The 19,841-nt window shown below is 39.2% G+C and overlaps 1 protein-coding gene and 2 non-coding genes across 9 annotated transcripts; all 3 read right to left on the bottom strand.

Moving 5' to 3' along the window:
• Positions 1-3,403: 3,403 nt before the first annotated feature.
• ccdc73 (coiled-coil domain containing 73) lies at positions 3,404-19,610 on the bottom strand. Of its 7 annotated transcripts, none has more exons than XM_081699378.1 (20): positions 17,508-19,572; positions 14,810-14,886; positions 14,564-14,701; positions 12,624-12,695; positions 12,418-12,489; positions 12,227-12,262; positions 12,030-12,104; positions 11,448-11,486; positions 10,471-10,606; positions 9,823-9,902; positions 9,546-9,674; positions 9,390-9,449; positions 8,892-8,996; positions 8,049-8,159; positions 7,772-7,912; positions 7,090-7,273; positions 5,548-6,900; positions 5,341-5,459; positions 4,096-4,354; positions 3,404-3,836 (listed from the first exon to the last, which is right to left on the bottom strand). In XM_081699378.1, the coding sequence occupies exons 1-20, from the start codon at positions 17,623-17,625 to the stop codon at positions 3,805-3,807; spliced, it is 3,336 nt and encodes a 1,111-aa protein (XP_081555504.1). In that variant the 5' UTR covers positions 17,626-19,572; the 3' UTR covers positions 3,404-3,804. The 7 variants fall into 7 exon arrangements, with proteins under 7 accessions (XP_081555504.1, XP_081555508.1, XP_081555503.1 ...); XM_081699382.1 differs by lacking the exon at positions 3,404-3,836 and having other exon boundaries at positions 3,883-4,354; positions 17,508-17,573; positions 19,504-19,610; XM_081699377.1 differs by lacking the exon at positions 3,404-3,836 and having other exon boundaries at positions 3,883-4,354.
• trnam-cau (transfer RNA methionine (anticodon CAU)) lies at positions 17,207-17,279 on the bottom strand. Its single transcript has one exon. It is a non-coding gene; the product is annotated as a tRNA-Met (tRNA).
• Positions 18,062-18,134, bottom strand: trnam-cau (transfer RNA methionine (anticodon CAU)). Its single transcript has one exon. It is a non-coding gene; the product is annotated as a tRNA-Met (tRNA).
• Positions 19,611-19,841: the final 231 nt, after the last annotated feature.

Below are 19,841 nucleotides of genomic sequence, written 5' to 3'. Positions count from 1 at the left end.
TGATGACCTCTGACCTCATTTTTCCTGTAATCTGGCAGGTCATTAAAGGGTGCACCACTGGTCGTTAATCTAGCAGTAAGGGATAAATACACATCAATGTTTCCTGTTGAAAATATAAAAACATGACAAGATAGAGTTGCACACACACACACACACACACACACACACACACACACACACACTAGAGCACAAAAATCACTTCATTATATGGCAACTATGATGACCAAAAGTTTTTCAGAAAGATTAGTCAGAAGGAAAGATGAAGATGAAACAGCAGAAGAAACTGACACAACAGGAAGTAGATCGAGTTGGTGGTAACCTTTTCATTGAAAAATTCAGCAGATGAGCGATCGGCTCTTATTGGCTGATGATGGAGGGGAAATGCAAGCACAGGCATGACAGGACTGACTTAACTCCACTGAGACATGCGGGACTCGGAGGAGCGATAGGACCAGACTCAGCATAACACTGCTTTTATAATCCACAGTGAAGTCTTAACAGAAGGCACCTGTTCAGAGGCTACACGGTTTGTGCTGAAACCCTCAGGGCAGAAACTGGCCGCCCACTCCACAGTGCCGGAGACACGCTAACCTGTAGTCCTTCACATAGACCCCCTTCTGTGAGGGTGCAGATATGGAGAGTGTGCTGGGCAGGAGAAAAGGCAGAGCGGGGCTCCACAGTGCAGAGCGGAGAGGGAGCAAAGACCGCTACTGCAGGTCAGATAATAAGGGAAGCATGATTTGTTTGCCAACCCTGTACATTAAGGCCTGCAAAATCAACTGAAGTATTTCTTTAGAAATATATTTCATGAGGGGCATGTTTTTTTTTATATAAACAAACCTATGTTTTCAGAACCAACCAACCAAAACAACAACAACAAAAAAAACCCCAAAAAAACCCAAAACCTGAGCACAAAGAAAAGTGTGTTGCTCAAAAATACTAGGGGACAAAAATAGAAGTGTTAAGGGAAGCATAGGTTTAGTAGAAAAACCGAGAGGCCATCTCTAGGATGGACGCAGTCACGAGTCGCCGGGTAAGATTAATGGTGCATGTCATTGAGGCTTCATGTAGCAGCCTCCCGATCTATCTCATTCCCTCTGGCTAACTGATACGCCCATCACTTAAGCATCAGAAACAGCGGTGCTGGAAACAGCAGCAGCTTTCACTCACGAGTAAACGCCGACAAAGGTCGCCACTTGGATCAAAGAGGAATACCCACAGCCGCTAAGCAGATCCACTAAAGAGCTCTACGCTACCAATGAGATTGTATGCACATATAACCACCGATAGACGCAAGTTTGAAAGGATATTTGTGTGCATTATTAACACTGTAAAATGAGTTACCATTATTTTACCAGTGAGTTAAATGTTTATGTAGAAGGAGTAAAAGAGTTAAAGTGACCCAGAACAAGGAAACATATAAAGAGGTTATGAACACTGACTAACTATGAAACATAAAAATGGCCAAATTATGTTTCCCCTCAGAAAAACCTGTCTGTAAATATGTCACTGTTATGACTGGGTATAACCTGAATAACTGTAAAATTATGTTTTCCCTTCAACTTACCAAGCTTTATAGTCTTCAGTATCTGATGACTTTACTGATGGCATTACTTTAGAACAGGAAGACCCCAGCCATCTTTCTGACCTTGTGAAAGTTAGAAACGAAATACATTTGTTGCTTAATGCATCTCAGCATGTCACTCATCGTCTGTGATTTAGCACGAGAGGAGAGCACTCAGAGGTGGAAACCGGCCTTACAGCGGAGATCATGGGACATGGCAGTTTAACAAGATCCCCTGGAGTACACAAGCACTCTCCATCATCCAGCTGGGACGTCCTGCTGTGTGAGACTTATGGCCCAGTCCTTCAGCTGGGACTAGACTAATGCCAGACGGCATGTGGGTTAGGACAGGGTTTTGGGGTTCCCTTCTGTTCGGTAACAGCTGAAATGGTTCATCTTTTACGGAGTGCACGTCTCTGCTCATACAGATATATAGGCAGCAGGGACGTACCTCGCTTAAGGGGGAGTAACATGTACCCATATGATGGTTCCTAACCTCTGCAGAATTGGAAACGTATGGAGCTCCCGTGGTGGTCCTCCAGGAGTATAACTCAATCGAAAGGGTCATCTGCCGTGTAGTCGTCTGCCCTCACTTACTTTCGTGTTTCTCGCTGTTAGGATTTGCACAGGGATGTGAGGTAACACTAAGATGAATAGCTGGTGGAAAAAGAGAGCAGTGATCAGGGTTTGGACTAATTTAGGGCCTTATAAATGATGTGGACGATGAACTTTGAACTGCAGTGGCCTTTGACAGTAGTGGGCAGGAAGGGACGATCTTCTTTCTCGGTGAGAGGTAAAATGAGAAAGCCAGAACGGAGGTGATTCACTGCGCAATGAGGGAGAGCGAGAGTGTGCGTCTTCATTTACAAAAAGATGGTGGTAAAAAAAATTCTTAATGAATCTAGTTTGAAATAATTTAATTCATACTGTTCATAAAATCTCAGCAAATCAGTGCAGGGTCACTTTTTGAATTTCATGTTTTGATGAATTTATGTGGATTTATTTATTTGCATATATATATATATATATATTGTGTGTGTGTGTGTGTTTGTGTGTATTTTGTTAATCAATTTAAAGCACTATCTTTTTAAATCCCAACAACACCCTAATCAGCACAGCAGCGCTCCTGGCCTGCGGTCTCCAGAGTGTTATTCTAGTGTTAAACGCGCCGGGTCCGGTGGACTCCATGGGGGGCCAGGCTAATTTGCTGTGGCAGTCAGGACACGGTGATGGAATGCAAATGTCAGCACACTCTGTATTTACGCACTATATAAAACCGACTAGTAATTAACACCGGGGTCCCTCCCGCACTCAAGTGTAATTGACTGTAGCAAAGGCCCGGCACCATATTCCGGAGTGTGTATTAAAATTACCCTTTCCATATTGACTACTCCCTTCTTTAAGGATAAGGGTCAGTACCGCTGGCACAGGCACTGAAACACATCAGATTTCTTTATGAGGACATTAACATTTTGACATATTAATAATGAGTAAGTGTATTAAGCAGGACCAGAGAGGGCCCTTGTGCCATGCTCAGGGGGTGCACATTTTCTTTCTGCTGTGTGGTTTTAATACAGTGCAGGACAATTGTTTTGCTGGGCACTTTAAGCTGTTTTAATCTAACGGAGTGATGCATGTGATCTTATCCAGCAATAGAATGGTAGTACATATATACGGATCAGCGTCAGTTCACTCCAGCTCACGGATGGCGGAAACAAACACAGACCCTCCACCCCTCCACCCCCCAAAAAAACAACAAACAAAAAAATAACTAAAACAGGAAGTCAGTACAGAGATAAACTATTACTCTTGCATTTTTTAGTTCTTGCAAATGTTTTAATGCTTCAGCAAAATTCATGACCAGATTACACAACATAAACCACCTCACTAGTAGCACCTTAGAGAACACTCGGAATCGCCCTAACATATGTCCATATGGTATAAACAGCCTCCTTACTGAGAACATAAACCTAATGAGAGAATAATTTGCATTTGTTAATTTGTCTTAGTGTGTTAATTGATTCTTGTTACTTGTATATTTTAATTAACTCAAGTTATAGTTGGTCAGTATGTGTTCACAATGCAAATTAATTGTTTGCCAAATTAGATGTCCTTAGAGGAAAGGACAAACCATCCATAGTAATTAGTGTTAATTGGCTTTAAAACTGTAATTAGCATGTTTTATGTGAAGCAGTCAACTTGTTTGTCAATAGGGTAAGCAACAGAGCAGGGATCAAAAATCATTTGAGGCAGACACCTTCCTGGCTCTTGTCTGTGAAGAGAAAAAAAACGAGACAATTAAAATCCTGCCAAAAAACTTTATTCCGTTATCATATAAAATATGATACAACTTTCAAATATTTGAAACAAACAAACAAAAAAAAAGTCAGATTCAACCCTCTCAACCAAATATTATACATTTAAATATTAAGTATTATTTATCATGTTATTCTAAGTATTAAGGTATTATCTAAACAATAAGCTAAGGCAATGTACTTAATCTTTCAAAACTTTAAATTCATCTATCCTACATCTTTTTGGCGGTTTGAATCCTTCAGAGGCAAGAAACTGCTCGATCTTGGTGATCTGGGCCCTGATGTCAGAGTGCGGACGGTCCTCTTTCTCTGGGGGTGTGGGCATACTTCGCTCACAGGCGGGTCTGTCTACGTTCCCCTGGCCGTGGGGTCTGGCAGAGGGAGAAGTGCAGTCCTGCCTCAGTGCACTGCCCACAGGCCGAGCTGCAGGACTGTCTGGCTGAGCTGAACCAAAGGAGATGCGAACTCTGTTCTCCTGCGGTGACAAACAAAAATGGCTATAAAGTATAACAACACTGATCTAATTCTACTGGCTGAAGTGTTAATGTAATAACTCTGTGATATTATGCTAATATGATATACATGGCATGCAGGTTGCTAAGACACTGGAATTATGAATACTTTTTTCCCACACACAAAAAAAATGTAGATATCACTAATATGATCTAATATGCCTTCATGATCACTAATAAAATAAAAGATGAGATCACTATTTCCTAGACAATAAAGTGTCTGGCTCTAATCTTCCAATGCCATTATATGACATGTGAGATACAGATTCTAGGTTTACAGCGATATAAGCTAGTAATTCTGGGCCAAATTTAAAGCACAAAATGAAACATAGGTTCTAAGCTTCTAAAGTATGATAACTGAAAAGTCACTTTTTAACGTTTAAGCCAAATCTGAATCTCTTTAAATAAAGGTAGCTAAAGAAAGCCATCGGAAAAAAAAATGAAATAAACAAAACCTTTATTTCCCCTTTCTGTTTTAGACCTAAAACCTATGGCCAAAAAATACATTTGTAACTTTAAAGACAATTATAAAACTTAACAGAAAGCTTTCATAATTTGCCAAATGCACACCAAAAATAAAATAACAAAATGTAGAACTCCAGTATACTGAGTGATTCTATAAGAAAGTCTTGAAATGGAACAAGATCCAGATGAATGCCCTAACATGAAGGTTACAGACACATTAGATTTCATGAGCCCTCTGCCACGCTGCCTGCCGCGTCTCTGCTCCCCTTGGACCTGGGCTATGTGTCAGTGATTTATGATCTGTGACTTTTCCCTGCAGTTTTCTATCAACCTTTCATTGAGAAAAATGCTACCATTTCACCCTGCTGAAATACATTTGGGAATGAAAGTTGTCTTAAAGCGCTCCGGTGTTTTTGGGGGCGCTGTGAGCCTCATAAGTCAGCTTTCCATAGCCCTCTCTTGTCTACACGTTGGTGAAACTTACTTTTTCAGATGCGATTTCAGAAAACATCTGCTTGATTGCATTCCATTCTCCATGCTGATCACTCTCTTGGTCAGGGTGGATGTTCGATTTGTTAAGAGGCATCGTGAGTAATGCAGCACCTTAGTGACGAGAAGTAAATTACTGCTCAGATATTCTAAGACTGCTAACACAGTGGAAATGTTCTTAAGGAAAGCTGTATGTATCTACCTCTGTTTCTCTGTTTGTGCTTTGGAAATAAAGGGGTAGACAATGGTTCAATAACTTCCTGGAAGCCAGAGGGCAGTGTAGGTTTCTGCACTGAAGCTGAAGGATTTGAAGATGCTGAAGAATTAATTTTGGTATCCCTTGATGAAACACCTGCAATCGTTTGTGAGCAGTTTAATTGCGTGTTCACCGTTTGTTTTGGATTCATGCTCAGCTTAAAAGATGATCTGCACTTCAGGCTGCCATCAACATAAGAACGTTCTATACCAGTGATTTGCTTTTGCGAATCATTCAGTTGTTCATTTGGTTTTGTGAGTCTGGCACTTGGTAAAGAACTTCCATGTGAGTTTGAGACCTGAGGACTGGGACACATGTCTGCACTCTGCTCACTCAGTGTCTGTGCAGATATGGCTGTATCTTCTGTTCTGTTTTCAATCGGAGTTTCTGCTAAATTGAAGGTATACCCTATATTGCTTTGAGAAAATGATCCAGGAGGGGTCGCAGAGATGTTTAACTCAGCTTCCAGGACTGATTTTGTTTCAATCATCCCCTGATCACTGCTTGCATCTTCCAAGGCTTGCTGTAGTTCAGGGGCCTCTGGATGCTGTGAGAACTGATCTCTGGATTTTTCACAATGTGCATCAGGAACTGCGGCGGCTATAGGCAAAACCCTCACATGAAGAGAGTCTGACTGCTGGGGAAGGCTTTGCTGCAGTGGACTTAAACAGGCTACATTCAACTGTTTGTGCATCGCTGGATTCTCATGATGTGCATCGTTGTCTTGTAGTACTGGGTTTGTGGTACTTTGCCTCTCTGCAGTCATTTTACTTTCCTTTGGTGATTCACTTTGAAAACTGTTGGAATCAGGTGCTGTGGTCTTGGGTTCAGCCTCCTTCAAGTCAGTGTCCTGAGATGTCTTGGAAGTGTGTTTATCTGATGTCTGGTGCTCTTGCATTTCAGAGACACTCAGACTCTGCGCCTTTGGCCTAGTCCTAGTTTCAGACATCACTGGGTCATTGGCCACCCCATAAACAGACCTGGTTTCGGGTTCTGATAGCTTGGCGAGGCAACCATCTGTGTAGCTTCGCATGTCATTTGAAGGGCAGTCATTATCAAATGTGGTGCAGACTGGTACACTTTTACCAACGCTAGCCTCCTGTCTGACAGCTGGATCCTTCTGCTGGTTTGTCACAAGCATATCAGTTGTGCTGCCACTCTCCTCCATCACCGACAGGTCAGGGCCTTGCAAAGGCAGTAGTACATTTCCATCTGTAAGCGAACCAACATTAACCTTGTTGTTTTCTCTATGAAAGCAGCCATCTTTTTCTGCTTCTTGACACTCGACAGTCCTTTCATCTATGCAAGGAAATTAAATTCATGCATCATTACCGGTTCAAAAATAAGAGGTACAGGTAAGCTTTCTTGATTAACATATTTTGTCAGCCCAGGAACCCACTCCCCCCTACATCACATCATTCTGTGCAAAAATATTAGTTTTAACGGCGCCCAGCTTGGCAACAGAACAGAAGGCTGCATTCCTCTCACCTGGAATATCTTCAGTCTCTTTGCAGTGTCTCATTTGTTCGAAGCTGTTTTGAGGACTAACTTCTCTGCCTTCAGTATCTAAAGATGCATCCTTACTGAGATTGCCTGCTATATCCAGATGGATGTGACAGTTTAGGCTGCTAGGAGACTGCCTTTGAGTGTTGAAGTTGTCCCGCACGCCATTCTGGAATGAAGAGAGTCCATAATAACATTTTTTTTCTGATAAAAAATATTTTTCTGATAAAACAAATTATTAAAAAATGAAACTGTGCCACCACATAGTTATCAAATGAGTCATTGTTCTAAAGTCCTTTTTAACTGTAACTGTTTTTGTATTAAAGAGAAAAAAAGACTAACAAGTCAGGCTGTCTTAGCATAAGTACCAACAAACTTCTCTGCTAGTTAAACTTCTTAAAACCTTCCCCAAACACTGGACACATTTCCATTCAAGTGATTTTTTTTTTTTTTTTTTTTTTACAAAAAGTGCTTTAGTGCTTAAAAATGTTTGATATAAGCTACATTTGTAATGTTTCAAAATAGAATTCTACTGACAATTTCTATTTCCATTGCCTGTATCGGCAAAACATTTTTAAGCACTAAAGCAATTTTGGTAAAAAATGGAAACGTGACCTTTAATTTAATTTGACCTTTAAGAGAGCATATGTGTATTCTACGCTTCTACCTCTAACATTTGAATATGTGTAGCTTGGTGCATCACACGCGAAGACAGCTGGTGGCGTTTTTTGTGTAGATGATCGTAAGCCTCTCTGACAGCTTTCAGCTCCTCCTGGTCAGTCTGCATCTTTGCTCGTAGAATCTGCATCTGTTTGACAACCACCATAAGCAGAAAACCAACATCTGATGCATCTCACCTTTGTTGCAAAGCCAGCAATATTTTTTTTTTTACTCTATTTTCAGATAAGGCTTTACATTTTAGTAGAACAATAAAGGAGAATGACCTCTTTTTCCAAAGTGATTTGGGAATTTTTGTGCTCTTCTATCAGCTGCATAAGCTCGACCTCTTTGTCTTGCCCCCTCTTCTGAATCATTTCATGTTCTCGTTTAAGGACCTGCAATTAAATTAATCACCCGGAAAATTTTTAATGCAATAATAAATTTTTATGTGTTTATTCAACCTGGACAGAGGGTTCTAAACGGACAGAGAGGAACATACAAATCAGCAGAGTTTTGTCACGTTAATAATAGTTTTAATCAACGAATAAATATGTGAATTAAACTGAGGCATGGAGGTTATAAAAGACCACAGGCCATAAATGGAAAGTAAACACACTTGCTATTATTGAGTTGCAATGCTTCCTAAATGTGCAAATGTGATTTACAACACTCTCAATCATCTTTATGGGCTGCTAGTCGTTTATTTTTGATCTTAAATAAATTTGGACCATTACCATTTTAAAGCAGCCTACAATAAAGGCAAACAGTGGTTTAAGTTTCAGAATAGTTCCACAGAGGATAGAAATGTTACTGAAAAAAATCTGGTTTTTTTTAGTGTCATCCAGTGGGTATGTTTTCTTAGTTATTGATTTTATTTCCTGAAGTGTTTTATCTGCTACATAAATCTAGTCTTGTCATGTCACTTTCCAATTTGTAAATCATCTGAGTATCTTTACAGATGTATGACGCATAAACATATAGCGAAGCCAAATTAAACCACATTTGAATTTATTTTAAAAAGGAGCCATATATTCTAAATTGTGTACATTTACACACAGAGAAATACAATTAGCAGGCACACACATGGTGGACTGATACAAACTGATGGTGTTTAAGGGGGGACTAACCTGGTACTCCTCTGTGTATCTAAGGAGCCGCTGTTCAGTTCGGCTCAGAGCCTGGGACTCAGCCTGCAGCAAAAACTGGGCATGCTGGAGGGAGCTCAACAGCTCCTGATAGAGACACACACACACACACACACACACACACACACACACACACACACACACACACACACACACACACACACACACACACACACACACACACACACACACACACACACACACACACACACACGGCCGGCCGGCCGGCCAGCCAGCCAGCCAGCCAGCCGAGTGAGATGTATTACCAGCTTAAGGCCAGGATTACTGAGCAATGTTACCACTGCAAATTTTTTATAGCATGCAAAAGAGGTAAGACCAGCAAAAGAGAGGGAAGAAAGAACCACAATATTCCTTTCTTCTGTACTTTCCATGTCAGAGCTTGAAATATGATTTTTGTATACGTTTCAGGAATTGCACCTGGAAAAACAGTGAGCAGTAATTCAGAGTTAATAAACTTACCTGCCTCTCTGCCCTTTCAACAGCATTTTCATTTCTGAGTTTCTTATTCAGTTCCGTCTCCTACAAAGTCAACCAGTACTACATTACTGTACACGACCCTCCCTCTTTAACTCTATTCATTTTTGAGAAAATTCTTATAGATAAAAAAAGAAATACCACAGTCAGCCTTTGTTTAAGCTCTTGCAACTGCTGTTCTTTCACGAGCCAAATAGAACTTTCTTCACCAGATCTGCAGACGGACAAGACTTTGCATTTTACCAGCTCACCGTTAAGTCTCTCAACGTCCTACAGAAGATAAAATGATTTTGCATTTTATCAGCCTATGAAATATTCAGTTAACAGTATTCAAGCCACTAACATTTGTCTATGTTGCAAAAAATGATGCACTGAAAAATTACTAGTAATGAATAAAAAATAATGAATTAAACACTACCTTTTTCAAGGTAGCAATTGTAGATTCTTGTTTTTTAATGAAGGATGTACATTTCTTGTTTAGTCGCATTGCCTCCTCCACTTTAGGTAAGAACGAACAACAGGCTCAAAATATGTAATATGGTTTTACATGCAAAATGTAATGTAATAGTTCAAATTTACTATAGAAGTGCTGTTTTCAGGTTATGATACATGTCAGACTAATAGGAAGAATGTCATTTAAATTAATGGTTGCCCTAAAAACAAAGCTTGTATCACTCCTTTATCTAAATATTGATACTGCTGTTTGGAAATAGCAAATAATAAGGATTACTATGCCCTCTACTCAACATAAACCGTACTTAAACATGAGTTAATGATGAAATACAACTAAAGGGGGCTATTAACATTTACCAGTGCAGGAATTTAAAATATACCCCAGAGGAGCTCAGATCTAGGATGAGTCGTCTTAAATAAAATAACCCTAAACCAGAGAGGAATCTCAGCCTAACTTCAATGACCTTGCTATGTGCACACTAACTGAGGCCTCATGTTTCAAAATGTGTTTTCATTAGCTGAACTTTAATATCTGGATTTAGGACCATAAGACACTTATAAGACAGTATTTGGCAATGATAAACAGCCCGTGTGGCTCTAATGCCTGCCGTACCATTTTGCTCCAATTTCCCATGGGCCTGTTTGACCACGGCACACTGTTTCAACACGGCCCCAAAACGCTTCTCCACCTCTCCAAGCTGATTCAAATGCCCGACCTTCACCTGTGTATGCAGCTGCAACTTCTGCTCCTGCAAAGCAACTACACTGTACCTTCAATCTTTAGTATCATTCTACCATGTTTTTTATTATTTACATTTATGGAATTTTACAGATTCTTTTATCCAAAGCAACTTACAATTGTGACAATACAATCTGAGCAATTTTAGGGTTAAGGGCCTTGTTCAGGGGCCCAACAGTGGTAACTGGACAATGGTGAGGCTTAAACAAGTAACCTTCTGATTACTAGTTCAGTAACTTGACTGCCGAGCCACCCTGACCCCGTGTCTATGTATGGGGAGAGGTGTGTGTGTGAGACAGAGGAATAATGCAGTGTAGGATTCGACTGTGTGCGTGAGTGCATATTTTAATCTTCAGCATCTCTGTCCAAGAAACTGATTCAAAGTCAGTTTTTCCCCATCTTCCAAATAATTGCACTCATTCACAAATGAAAGGCATAAATATTTGAGTTTGATTAATAACAGCAGCACTGGATTGTTTCTCTGGGTCTGAAGAACTTTGTTTAACATCCCGGCTGAGTGCTTCTTCTCCCTGTCAGATAAGTATTCCTCTATCGCACATGCCTGAGGTGCTTTTATGTGGACACCCCCACCCCACCTTGTCGTTACTGTTTGACTGTCTGTATCAAACAGATTTTCTCTCTGTCACTTGAAAGGTTAAGCAGAGCAAAGCTTCGATATAAAATATTTTAATAGCGGTATTTTCTCTGCTGCACTGGCAATTCAAGTGTCACACACACACTCCCTATCCGTTACTCCTGATGAGCCGTACTCTCCTCCGCTGATCCTCCTCTTTAATTCCTCCCTCTCCCACCAGCCTCCGTCAACAACTTATATCATTGGAAATCCTTACCAACTCACTTAATTTCTTCTCCAAACTGTACTTGAACAACTGTAAAACAGCAGTAAAAGAAATGTTTTTTTAAAGGTTTCTTTCTTCAGGTCAGTTAGTGATCTTTTAATTAAAGTTACCAGTTTTGAAGATTTAGACTGGCAGTGAATGCTGATATTGTTAAACCCGAGTTGAAAGTTACAAAGACAAAAATGTGTTGACATGATTGAAGAATTAGAAAAGTAACTACTCAAATTTACTTTTACTTCAGCCTCTGTCTGAACATACAACAAACCCCATGCTTTAACTGTAGTTATCTTACAGCACTACCAAAGAATAAACACATAAGGACAATTGTTCCATCGGATGGGTGAACAGAGGGTGTGATGAACCGTACAGGAACGCATATATCACTAATGTTGCATCATCTGCCTGACAAGACCAAATAGACCTACACAAGCCCCCAATCAAAAGGTCATCCACGAGATGAATTTTCCCACTGTTGGCTTATATTTCCAGAAGAAACACTACAAATAGACATAAAGGGCTTTCCAGTAGGCAAAGTGGAGCATGTCCTCTACAGCACTGAAGTGTAGATTATACCTGCAGCAACTTCAGTTCTTCTTTCAGACTCGTTATCTCTTTGTCCTTCATTTCAGCACTCAGCTGGTGCTTCCCCTTCCACACATTAGCATACCATTAGTCACAATTAGAGATCATTTGCATATTGCAATATTTTGCACAATTATATACAACATTAGCACAGCATTAGATTGGGGGAGGGGAGGGGAAAAAACTACCTTCTCTCCTTCAATTCCTCTGAGCTGATCCTGAAACTTGACATTGTAGAAGTGGGAATATTTACCTTTACATGGTACTGTACCAAAACTAGCACAAAAAATGCAAACCAAAACTTCTTTTCTGTGTAGGGAAGGAGGAATCTTAAGGAAATTGTTCATAGCATTATGAGAAATTAGGATAAGATTCCTACCTGCTTTTTAAGTGCAGCAAGTGATTCTGAATGTTCGTTTGTCATTTTATCAATCTGACTTCCCAATGACTCCTGAAAAATGACTAATTACTAAAAATGCAAAATGTACTAATTGCTAAAATCTAATGACACTAACATATTCAAAGGACTGCAATGAGATATTTATTTTATTTTCATAACATCCAGACCGTTCAAGGGATACACACCTTCTGCCACTCTAGTTCTTGCTTCTCCAGCACAAGTTTACACATCTGGGTCTCATATCGCGTTTCAGCATCCTACATGCAAATTGTTAAAGAAGTGGATATTCTGAATGTCAACTTTTGCAAAGTTCACAGTGATACTTAATCAGTTAATGATGAATGCTATAGATTTTAGGAAATCAGGAAATACTACAAGTTTTCACTATAAACAAATAAATACAAAGGAGAAGATATCCCACAAATGTCAACATCAATCTTAGTCCAGGACTGTGCTAATGCTCGATACAACAGAAAAAACGCTGCACTGCACTCTCAAACTCCCAGGCCTCTGGTAGAAGGCCCAAGTGTGCGCAAAAAAGATATGACCACACACTGGAAGGGTGAGACAGGAATATAAATATATATAAATTCAGAAATAAAAAGCTAAACACAAATCATGTTTTAATGGCTTGTGCAGCATGTTTGGAAAACCACTGGTGCATTAAAGAGGAGCTCCCAGCACAAAGCCTTTCTCATCCTCCTTCAGTAAAGTTAAAAGTCAATAGGTTTCTACGTAGTGACTTTTTATATGTATGTAGGAGTTTATTTATAAGTTCCCATTAAAGTACGCTACCAGCATAGCAAACTCAAAAATGCACACTAGATAAAGCTGCTATGTGCTGGCAAAGGGACAATAAATTCAAGAGATTTTGCCCAGAAAAAAAGACATCAGAGTAGGTAATCCATGTAAATTTGAAGACTGGAGCTGCTTTACTAGATGAAAACAAATAAAAGGGAATAGAGAAATATAAACTCAAGACACCGCACGACAAAAATTTAAACCATAATTATAAAAACAATGACTCAATTATGACGTGTTACTGTCCTAAATAACTGACATCCAACAGATTACTTTTGAACTGTTCCATTCTGTTCAGCTCCTATTAAATCTAAGCGACTTCAACCTCTACATTTCCTAACAAGTGCCTAACAGAACCTATTTTTATACTTTGGACTTTTATAATGTACATTAAAAGATGCATGATGGTATTCAGCTGAGCACCACAAACCCAACAAACTGCCCTCCACCTTAACCTTCAGCCTGATAAACTGGAGAACTACAAAGTGTTAGTTTAATGGTATGCCTGAGGAGTAGACTGATTTAATGTCGTTTTCTCCACCAGAATGATAATAGCAATAAAAGAAGAGTGATCCAATACTTTGGTTTTGGTCCTACAACCTTTACGTGTCCAGTGTCAGATTTTAAGTGCTTGCTTCAGGGAAAAGGGCTTTACAAGTGCAGAGACGTGAATTTTTTGGGTCCTGCTTGCATGACCTCGTCCTGATGTAAATGCGTGTACCTCTGGCTCATGTCCAAATGGCTAAAAAGTGCTGTTAGCTTCCTCATCCAAAAACCCATTAACAACCCCCCCTCCATGAAATTACACTTCCTAGGTCTTCATGACTTGGCCAAATATAGCTGTCATATCAAAGGGCTAATAACAGACTCACAACCTAACGGCACGAGGAAGCCCGTTTATCACTCTGGATCACTTTATTTCTGGTTATATCTTCCCAACAGTGTATGTCTCATATTAAAAAGATAACATATAACAATAGCAAGACAATAACACAGTCATTGCAACTCCTTACTTGCTTTGCACTAATTAAAGGAATATTCTACTTTTTATATTAGACCATCATTTACTTTTTTTGGTTTGTTTTTTTTAATGTACCCAGTACAATATATCCAGTAGGGAATGCAATCACAGCTTGAGTTTGTCTTTATTCTTAGTCAATGAACTACTGACCTCACCAGATATCTGGCTTTAAAACTAACATATATTTCAGTTTTTTTGTACACTGAGAAATATAACGTGATAGCATGTCTACAGCTTCCGCTAACACTACAATAGCTTCTTTCAGTTGTGAATAGACATTTACTCTGCAAACAGCAATCATACCCGGCGAATATGCAGCTCCTCCACTGCCTCAAGGAGACTAGTCTTAAACTCCAGAAGTTGTACTGAAATTATTCCACTGTCTGTTTCCTGGGTAGTGACTAGTGACCTCAATTCACAGTTAGCATCTGCCCCCTCTGTCTGAAAGAAAAGTAACAAGAGGATTTTTTTCTGTCTATAATTATGCTTCATTATGGTAATTTAAAATATATATTATCCTATGTTCTGATGAAATATATCTCTACCTACCATGGACCCAAGATGATGTGTTTCAGTGTCAGATTTAGAGTCCATGTGGTGATGAAAGGCCACTTTATTTTGCTCTCCTGTGAAAACATACATCCATATATGGTGTGAACACCAAATATTGAACATACTCAATCAAAAAAGACCTTTTAACTTGATCAGCAACTATCATCAACAGTGCAATGACTTGTACTGTTACAACAGCTCTGGCACCAGTCTGGATGAAGCTGAAACCCATCAAGGTAAAAATAATGCCAGGCTAAGATCATAACAGGGGTCAGAGCTATAAAACTAAATGGACAGATTGCACTGTCATAGGGCTGGAATTATATAAGATATTTAATTTGACCTGCAGCTGGTCCTCTGTCTCCCTACCGTGCCTGCTTCAGAAGTGGGAGGTCTTCACTTTGCCTGACACTTTAATAGAAGAGGTGCTTTTGTCCATTTAGATGGTGTTGTTATCAATCATGTGCACGAATTAAATGATCCTCTTAGAATTTGCTACTATCACAGATGACCTAGGGGTCCAATGTCTTTATTTGCTTCTTCACTGATTCACTTCAGCAGATATTAAACAATTTTATAAGCCATGAAAGACAAAATCAAAAGGACACCATCCATAAAATGGGATAATTTTTCCTGCCTACACTGCGATGTCTGCATTACCTTCAGTGAACTATTTCATAACGGTTGCTGTGAGGAAGACAGCAATGGTCAGGAATTTTGGGAGCTGGTAGCAGAAGGGAAGTCTTTAAAAGCAAATCTGTGACCTGGGAGTTGATGTCACACCACTTTTGCCTTTTCTGTGTCAAAGTCAATCAGGGTTTGGGGACAGAAACACTGACCCCTTTAATACAAGTGACTACAACCCCAGAACAGTATGGCCTAGACACCAAAGCCTTTATTCATACCTAGATACAACATCTTAACTGTGTATGAATTGGGGGGTTTTTTGAGGGTGGGGTGAATGTTATTTATTTGAGAAGACAAGCAAGCAACAATGAAAGCCTTCCATTTAGCAAACTGACAATAGATTCAGAGTTATGTATGTATAGTTAAAAGAATATTCCAGTGCTTTTCAGCCTAACTGCTTACTGCATATGTAGTTTATGGTAGTTTACCATTATACACCATTTGGATACTCTCCTATACTAAAAAAAACAACAAACAAACAAACAAACTTAGTTGTTAAAATTGTATAAATAAACCTTTGAAATATGTCACTACATAATGTGAACTCAGAACTACATCTGTCACACTGTTACACCATACATTATAGGATGATCATTATAAGATAGTGTCTTATTAAATCTGTTGTTATTTAGTTGCATCAAACTTGAAAGCATTTCAGTAACTTACTCTTTTGGTAACAGGACTAACAGGGCCCTTTACATCATCCCTTTGACTGCCCCAGGTAATAAATGTCCAAGAATTTTCTTCAATTAAATGATGACATGAAAGAAGCTATTTTTGGTGCATTGGTGAGATATATTCGTTTTCCAGCTGAGAATCAACATGAAACTTAAAGATGTTCTGTCATATAAGAATATGGAGAAAGTAATCAATGCTTTTATTTCTTCATGTATTGATTATTGTAATTCCCTTTAGCTTTAGACTTGGCAACTGGTCCAAAAAGCAGTGGCTAGTGTTGTGATTGGTACCAGGAATGTTCTTGCAGCCTGTAGTTGAGTCTGTGTGTGTGAAGCGCTTATTCTGCTTAATGCCTGAAGATGGCAGTAGCTACACTTTTTTGGACTGCCCTGCAGTCTACAATCTACCACCAGCTATGCTAAAAAAAAAAAAAAGAGTAAGGCAAAACAGGAAAAAAAAAACCTGACAAGAGCTATAGGCCTTACATCAGGTCATAATGTAACATAGATAAGTAACGGTGTGTGATTTGTTATAAAAGTGCTTTTGCACTGGAAAAACCTAGACATGTGTCTGCTGGCTGTTACCCAAAGAGCTGTTTTATACATAAATAATAAAACTTTTGTGAAAAAAAAAGAAAGGTCAAAAGGACATAATGCCACATCAGCACACAAAAGCTAACCTTGTCAACACAGTAGGTAGGGGGTGTTTGACTCGTCTAAAATTAACAGCCCATCCCCCACCCCACATGCTGTAGATAAAAACCTGAACAAAACTAATTAATCATATTTAATCTATAAACTCTGTATTCCAATCTCACAAGACAGCAAGATGTACCATTTTAGCCCTCTAGCTAGAACATTTGCATGTTTTGTTATGAGAACACTTATATGTGAACAACAACAGTCTGCTTGTTTTACTGAATTACAGCTTGATAGTTGAAGAATGTGAAAGCCTGTGTTTTTGGCTCTGGCCTACCGTGCAATGAGATTGTGTTAAAATTTAAATGTCCAGCAGCATGAGAAAAACAGCTGCCCCGTGTGAGGATCGAACTCACGACCTTCAGATTATGAGACTGACGCGCTACCTACTGCGCTAACGAGGCTGGGACAATAGCTTTTTGGGTCCATCACACACCACTTGATACCTGTATTCCTACAGTATTCTAGATCTTTGGTATATTGGGCTCTAACCTACTGTACTGTACTAGGATATTCTATGAGCAAATAACAAAGCACTTTTGTAAGTCGCTCTGGATAAGATCGTTTGTTAAATGCCATAAATGTAAATGTATTGCATGTCACAAATTACTGGTTATAAAAAACTCACATACCGTGTCCCAATGTTTTCTGTAACTGGGGAAATGTGAGTGTTCGTCTGTCGCAATATCCAAAGGCCACTATATTATGAAAGGTAATGAAATTAGCACAAGTCACACATGATCTAACCATCGCACTTATTTTCACTAAAGATTCCCTCACAAAAGAGATAGAAAATAATTACTCTTCTAAGGAAGAAGAGTGACTGAAGCCACATGACATATGCTAAAACACACTTTTATGGCCAGTTATTTGGAGCAATAAAAACATCCAACTCTTAAATCACAGAATATTAACTATAAAGTAGATTTTAAGATTGCAACATTTTTTAACTAGTCTGCATGAAATTACTCCTACAGCCACTAGCCTCACAGGAATGGCCCTACCCTCCCTATCTGAACACCATACACAGTAACAACAATAACATAAACTATGGTGCACCAGACAGTTTGTACTACTGATGAAAATTAAGTACCACATATAGGATTTAATCAGCTGAAATGTAAAACAAAATAAAGCAAGTAAAAACAAAAAGACTATAAAGTTCGAGTAAACAAAGGAAAATGCATGCCCCATGTGAGGATCGAACTCACGACCTTCAGATTATGAGACTGACGCGCTACCTACTGCGCTAACGAGGCTGGCAGCTTTTAGGAATTGTTTCATGCTCAACCAAGTCAACCATACCATTCGTTTGAACTTTATTGAACTATACTAATTAATTTATTATTTAAATTGGGTGTAAGTAAGGTTTAACACTGGTTGACGCTGCTGGCCCTACAGTGATATTACCTCAGGTGTCCCCAAGGGGCCTGTATCATGTCCTATTCTATTCCTCATTTATAGATTTTCTTTGGGAAACATTTTTGGCAAGCATATTTCTTTCCGTCATTTCACCCATACACATGTCTATTTTTAAACACAACCAAATTTACACCATTTCCTTATCTCAGGCAACAAGATGTCTCGATATATATGGTTGAATGTCCAGCATTTATTTAGAATTAAAACTGAACAGCACTAATCGTGAAGGAATTATGGTCACTTCATGCCAGACTCATATGGCTGGAATTAAAATTACTGCTGAAATGAGCATTATAATTCAGTATCATCCTGTGTGTGAAACACCAGTCATTTGACCTGATTACGTGTATTTGCAAATTCTCTAATATTCAATTAATTGTAATTGGACCTTGAGGGTATATTTTATGATTTTTTTCCCCTAATGTTACTATAAAATTATTTAAATATATATTTAAACTGTTTAACTACAATATTTTAGTCAGCGTGGGCTAACTATTTTAGTCAGCATGGACTAACTTTAGCTAACCTAGTTTAGGCCAAAAAGTAAAAATCCCCCACCCCCCCAAGAGTTTTCTGACATTTTAAGGTATTTGACCAAATAAACTATAAAAATATAGTTACAATAATCTACAAAAACCGCCTTCCTCGAAAACAAATACTAGTTTCATAACATTTGGTTAGCATATTTTGCACATTCTGTATGTATCAGAGGCAACTAGCTAACATAGTCTGATTCTTAATTGACTAACGTAATTTAGCTAAGTATAACCCTACGTCCGAGAGCTAGGCTTTTCGTGACATAATTGCTGCAATTTGCGATAACGTTATCTTAGCTAGCTAGGTTAAGCAAGCTATATTCGTATTCTGTGGTAAATTAGATGGGCAAAACATTCTGTAATATCTTGCTCGCCCGAAAACATTAACATCTGCTATTCGCATTACTATCCCCTCGAAAGCAATGTTAACCTGCGCTTACCGTCTGAAGTTAACGTACACACAACCCTGGCTAACGCTAGCACGCTAAAATGTGTTGTCGACAGCTAGCATGGGTAGCTACGTTCCCTGTGTTTCTTTCGTGACACAGCTTCATTGTAGGATGTAATCGTCTATTTTAGATACATATTTAGCTAGCTAGCGCAGTCTAAAAGTTTTTGTTTTCATTACAGCGGGCACTAGCGATCATGTCCCTCTAACGCACGGTCAGACCTTGAGAGCCGTTGGCATCAATCGACCGTTAAAACCGCGGGACTGGGGCGAGACACCGCGCGCGCTGAAACGCTTTTCACGAGATCAAACTCCTGCCCAAAATGACCACAAGGCCGTTCCCGAAATGTGGCATTGGCTGACACCTAGTGGTTGAAAACGGTAGGACTGTTGGCAACATTTAAAAAAATAATAACTTTTGCGTTTCTGAGAAAATGTTGCTTTAACAGACATTTAAAATGTGAAGAGTCATTAGAATGGCCTTTTAAATCTATTTTAGCATTGACTAGCTATAGGCTCATTGACCCTACATGGCCCAGATGAAGCGCTGACCTTGCCGA

The sequence above is a fragment of the Electrophorus electricus genome, chromosome 16 (assembly GCF_041902795.1).
Source record: "Electrophorus electricus isolate QZ-2024a chromosome 16, ASM4190279v1, whole genome shotgun sequence".
Classification (NCBI taxonomy): Eukaryota; Metazoa; Chordata; class Actinopteri; order Gymnotiformes; family Gymnotidae; genus Electrophorus; species Electrophorus electricus.
This window is presented reverse-complemented; position numbering and strand designations above follow the sequence as displayed.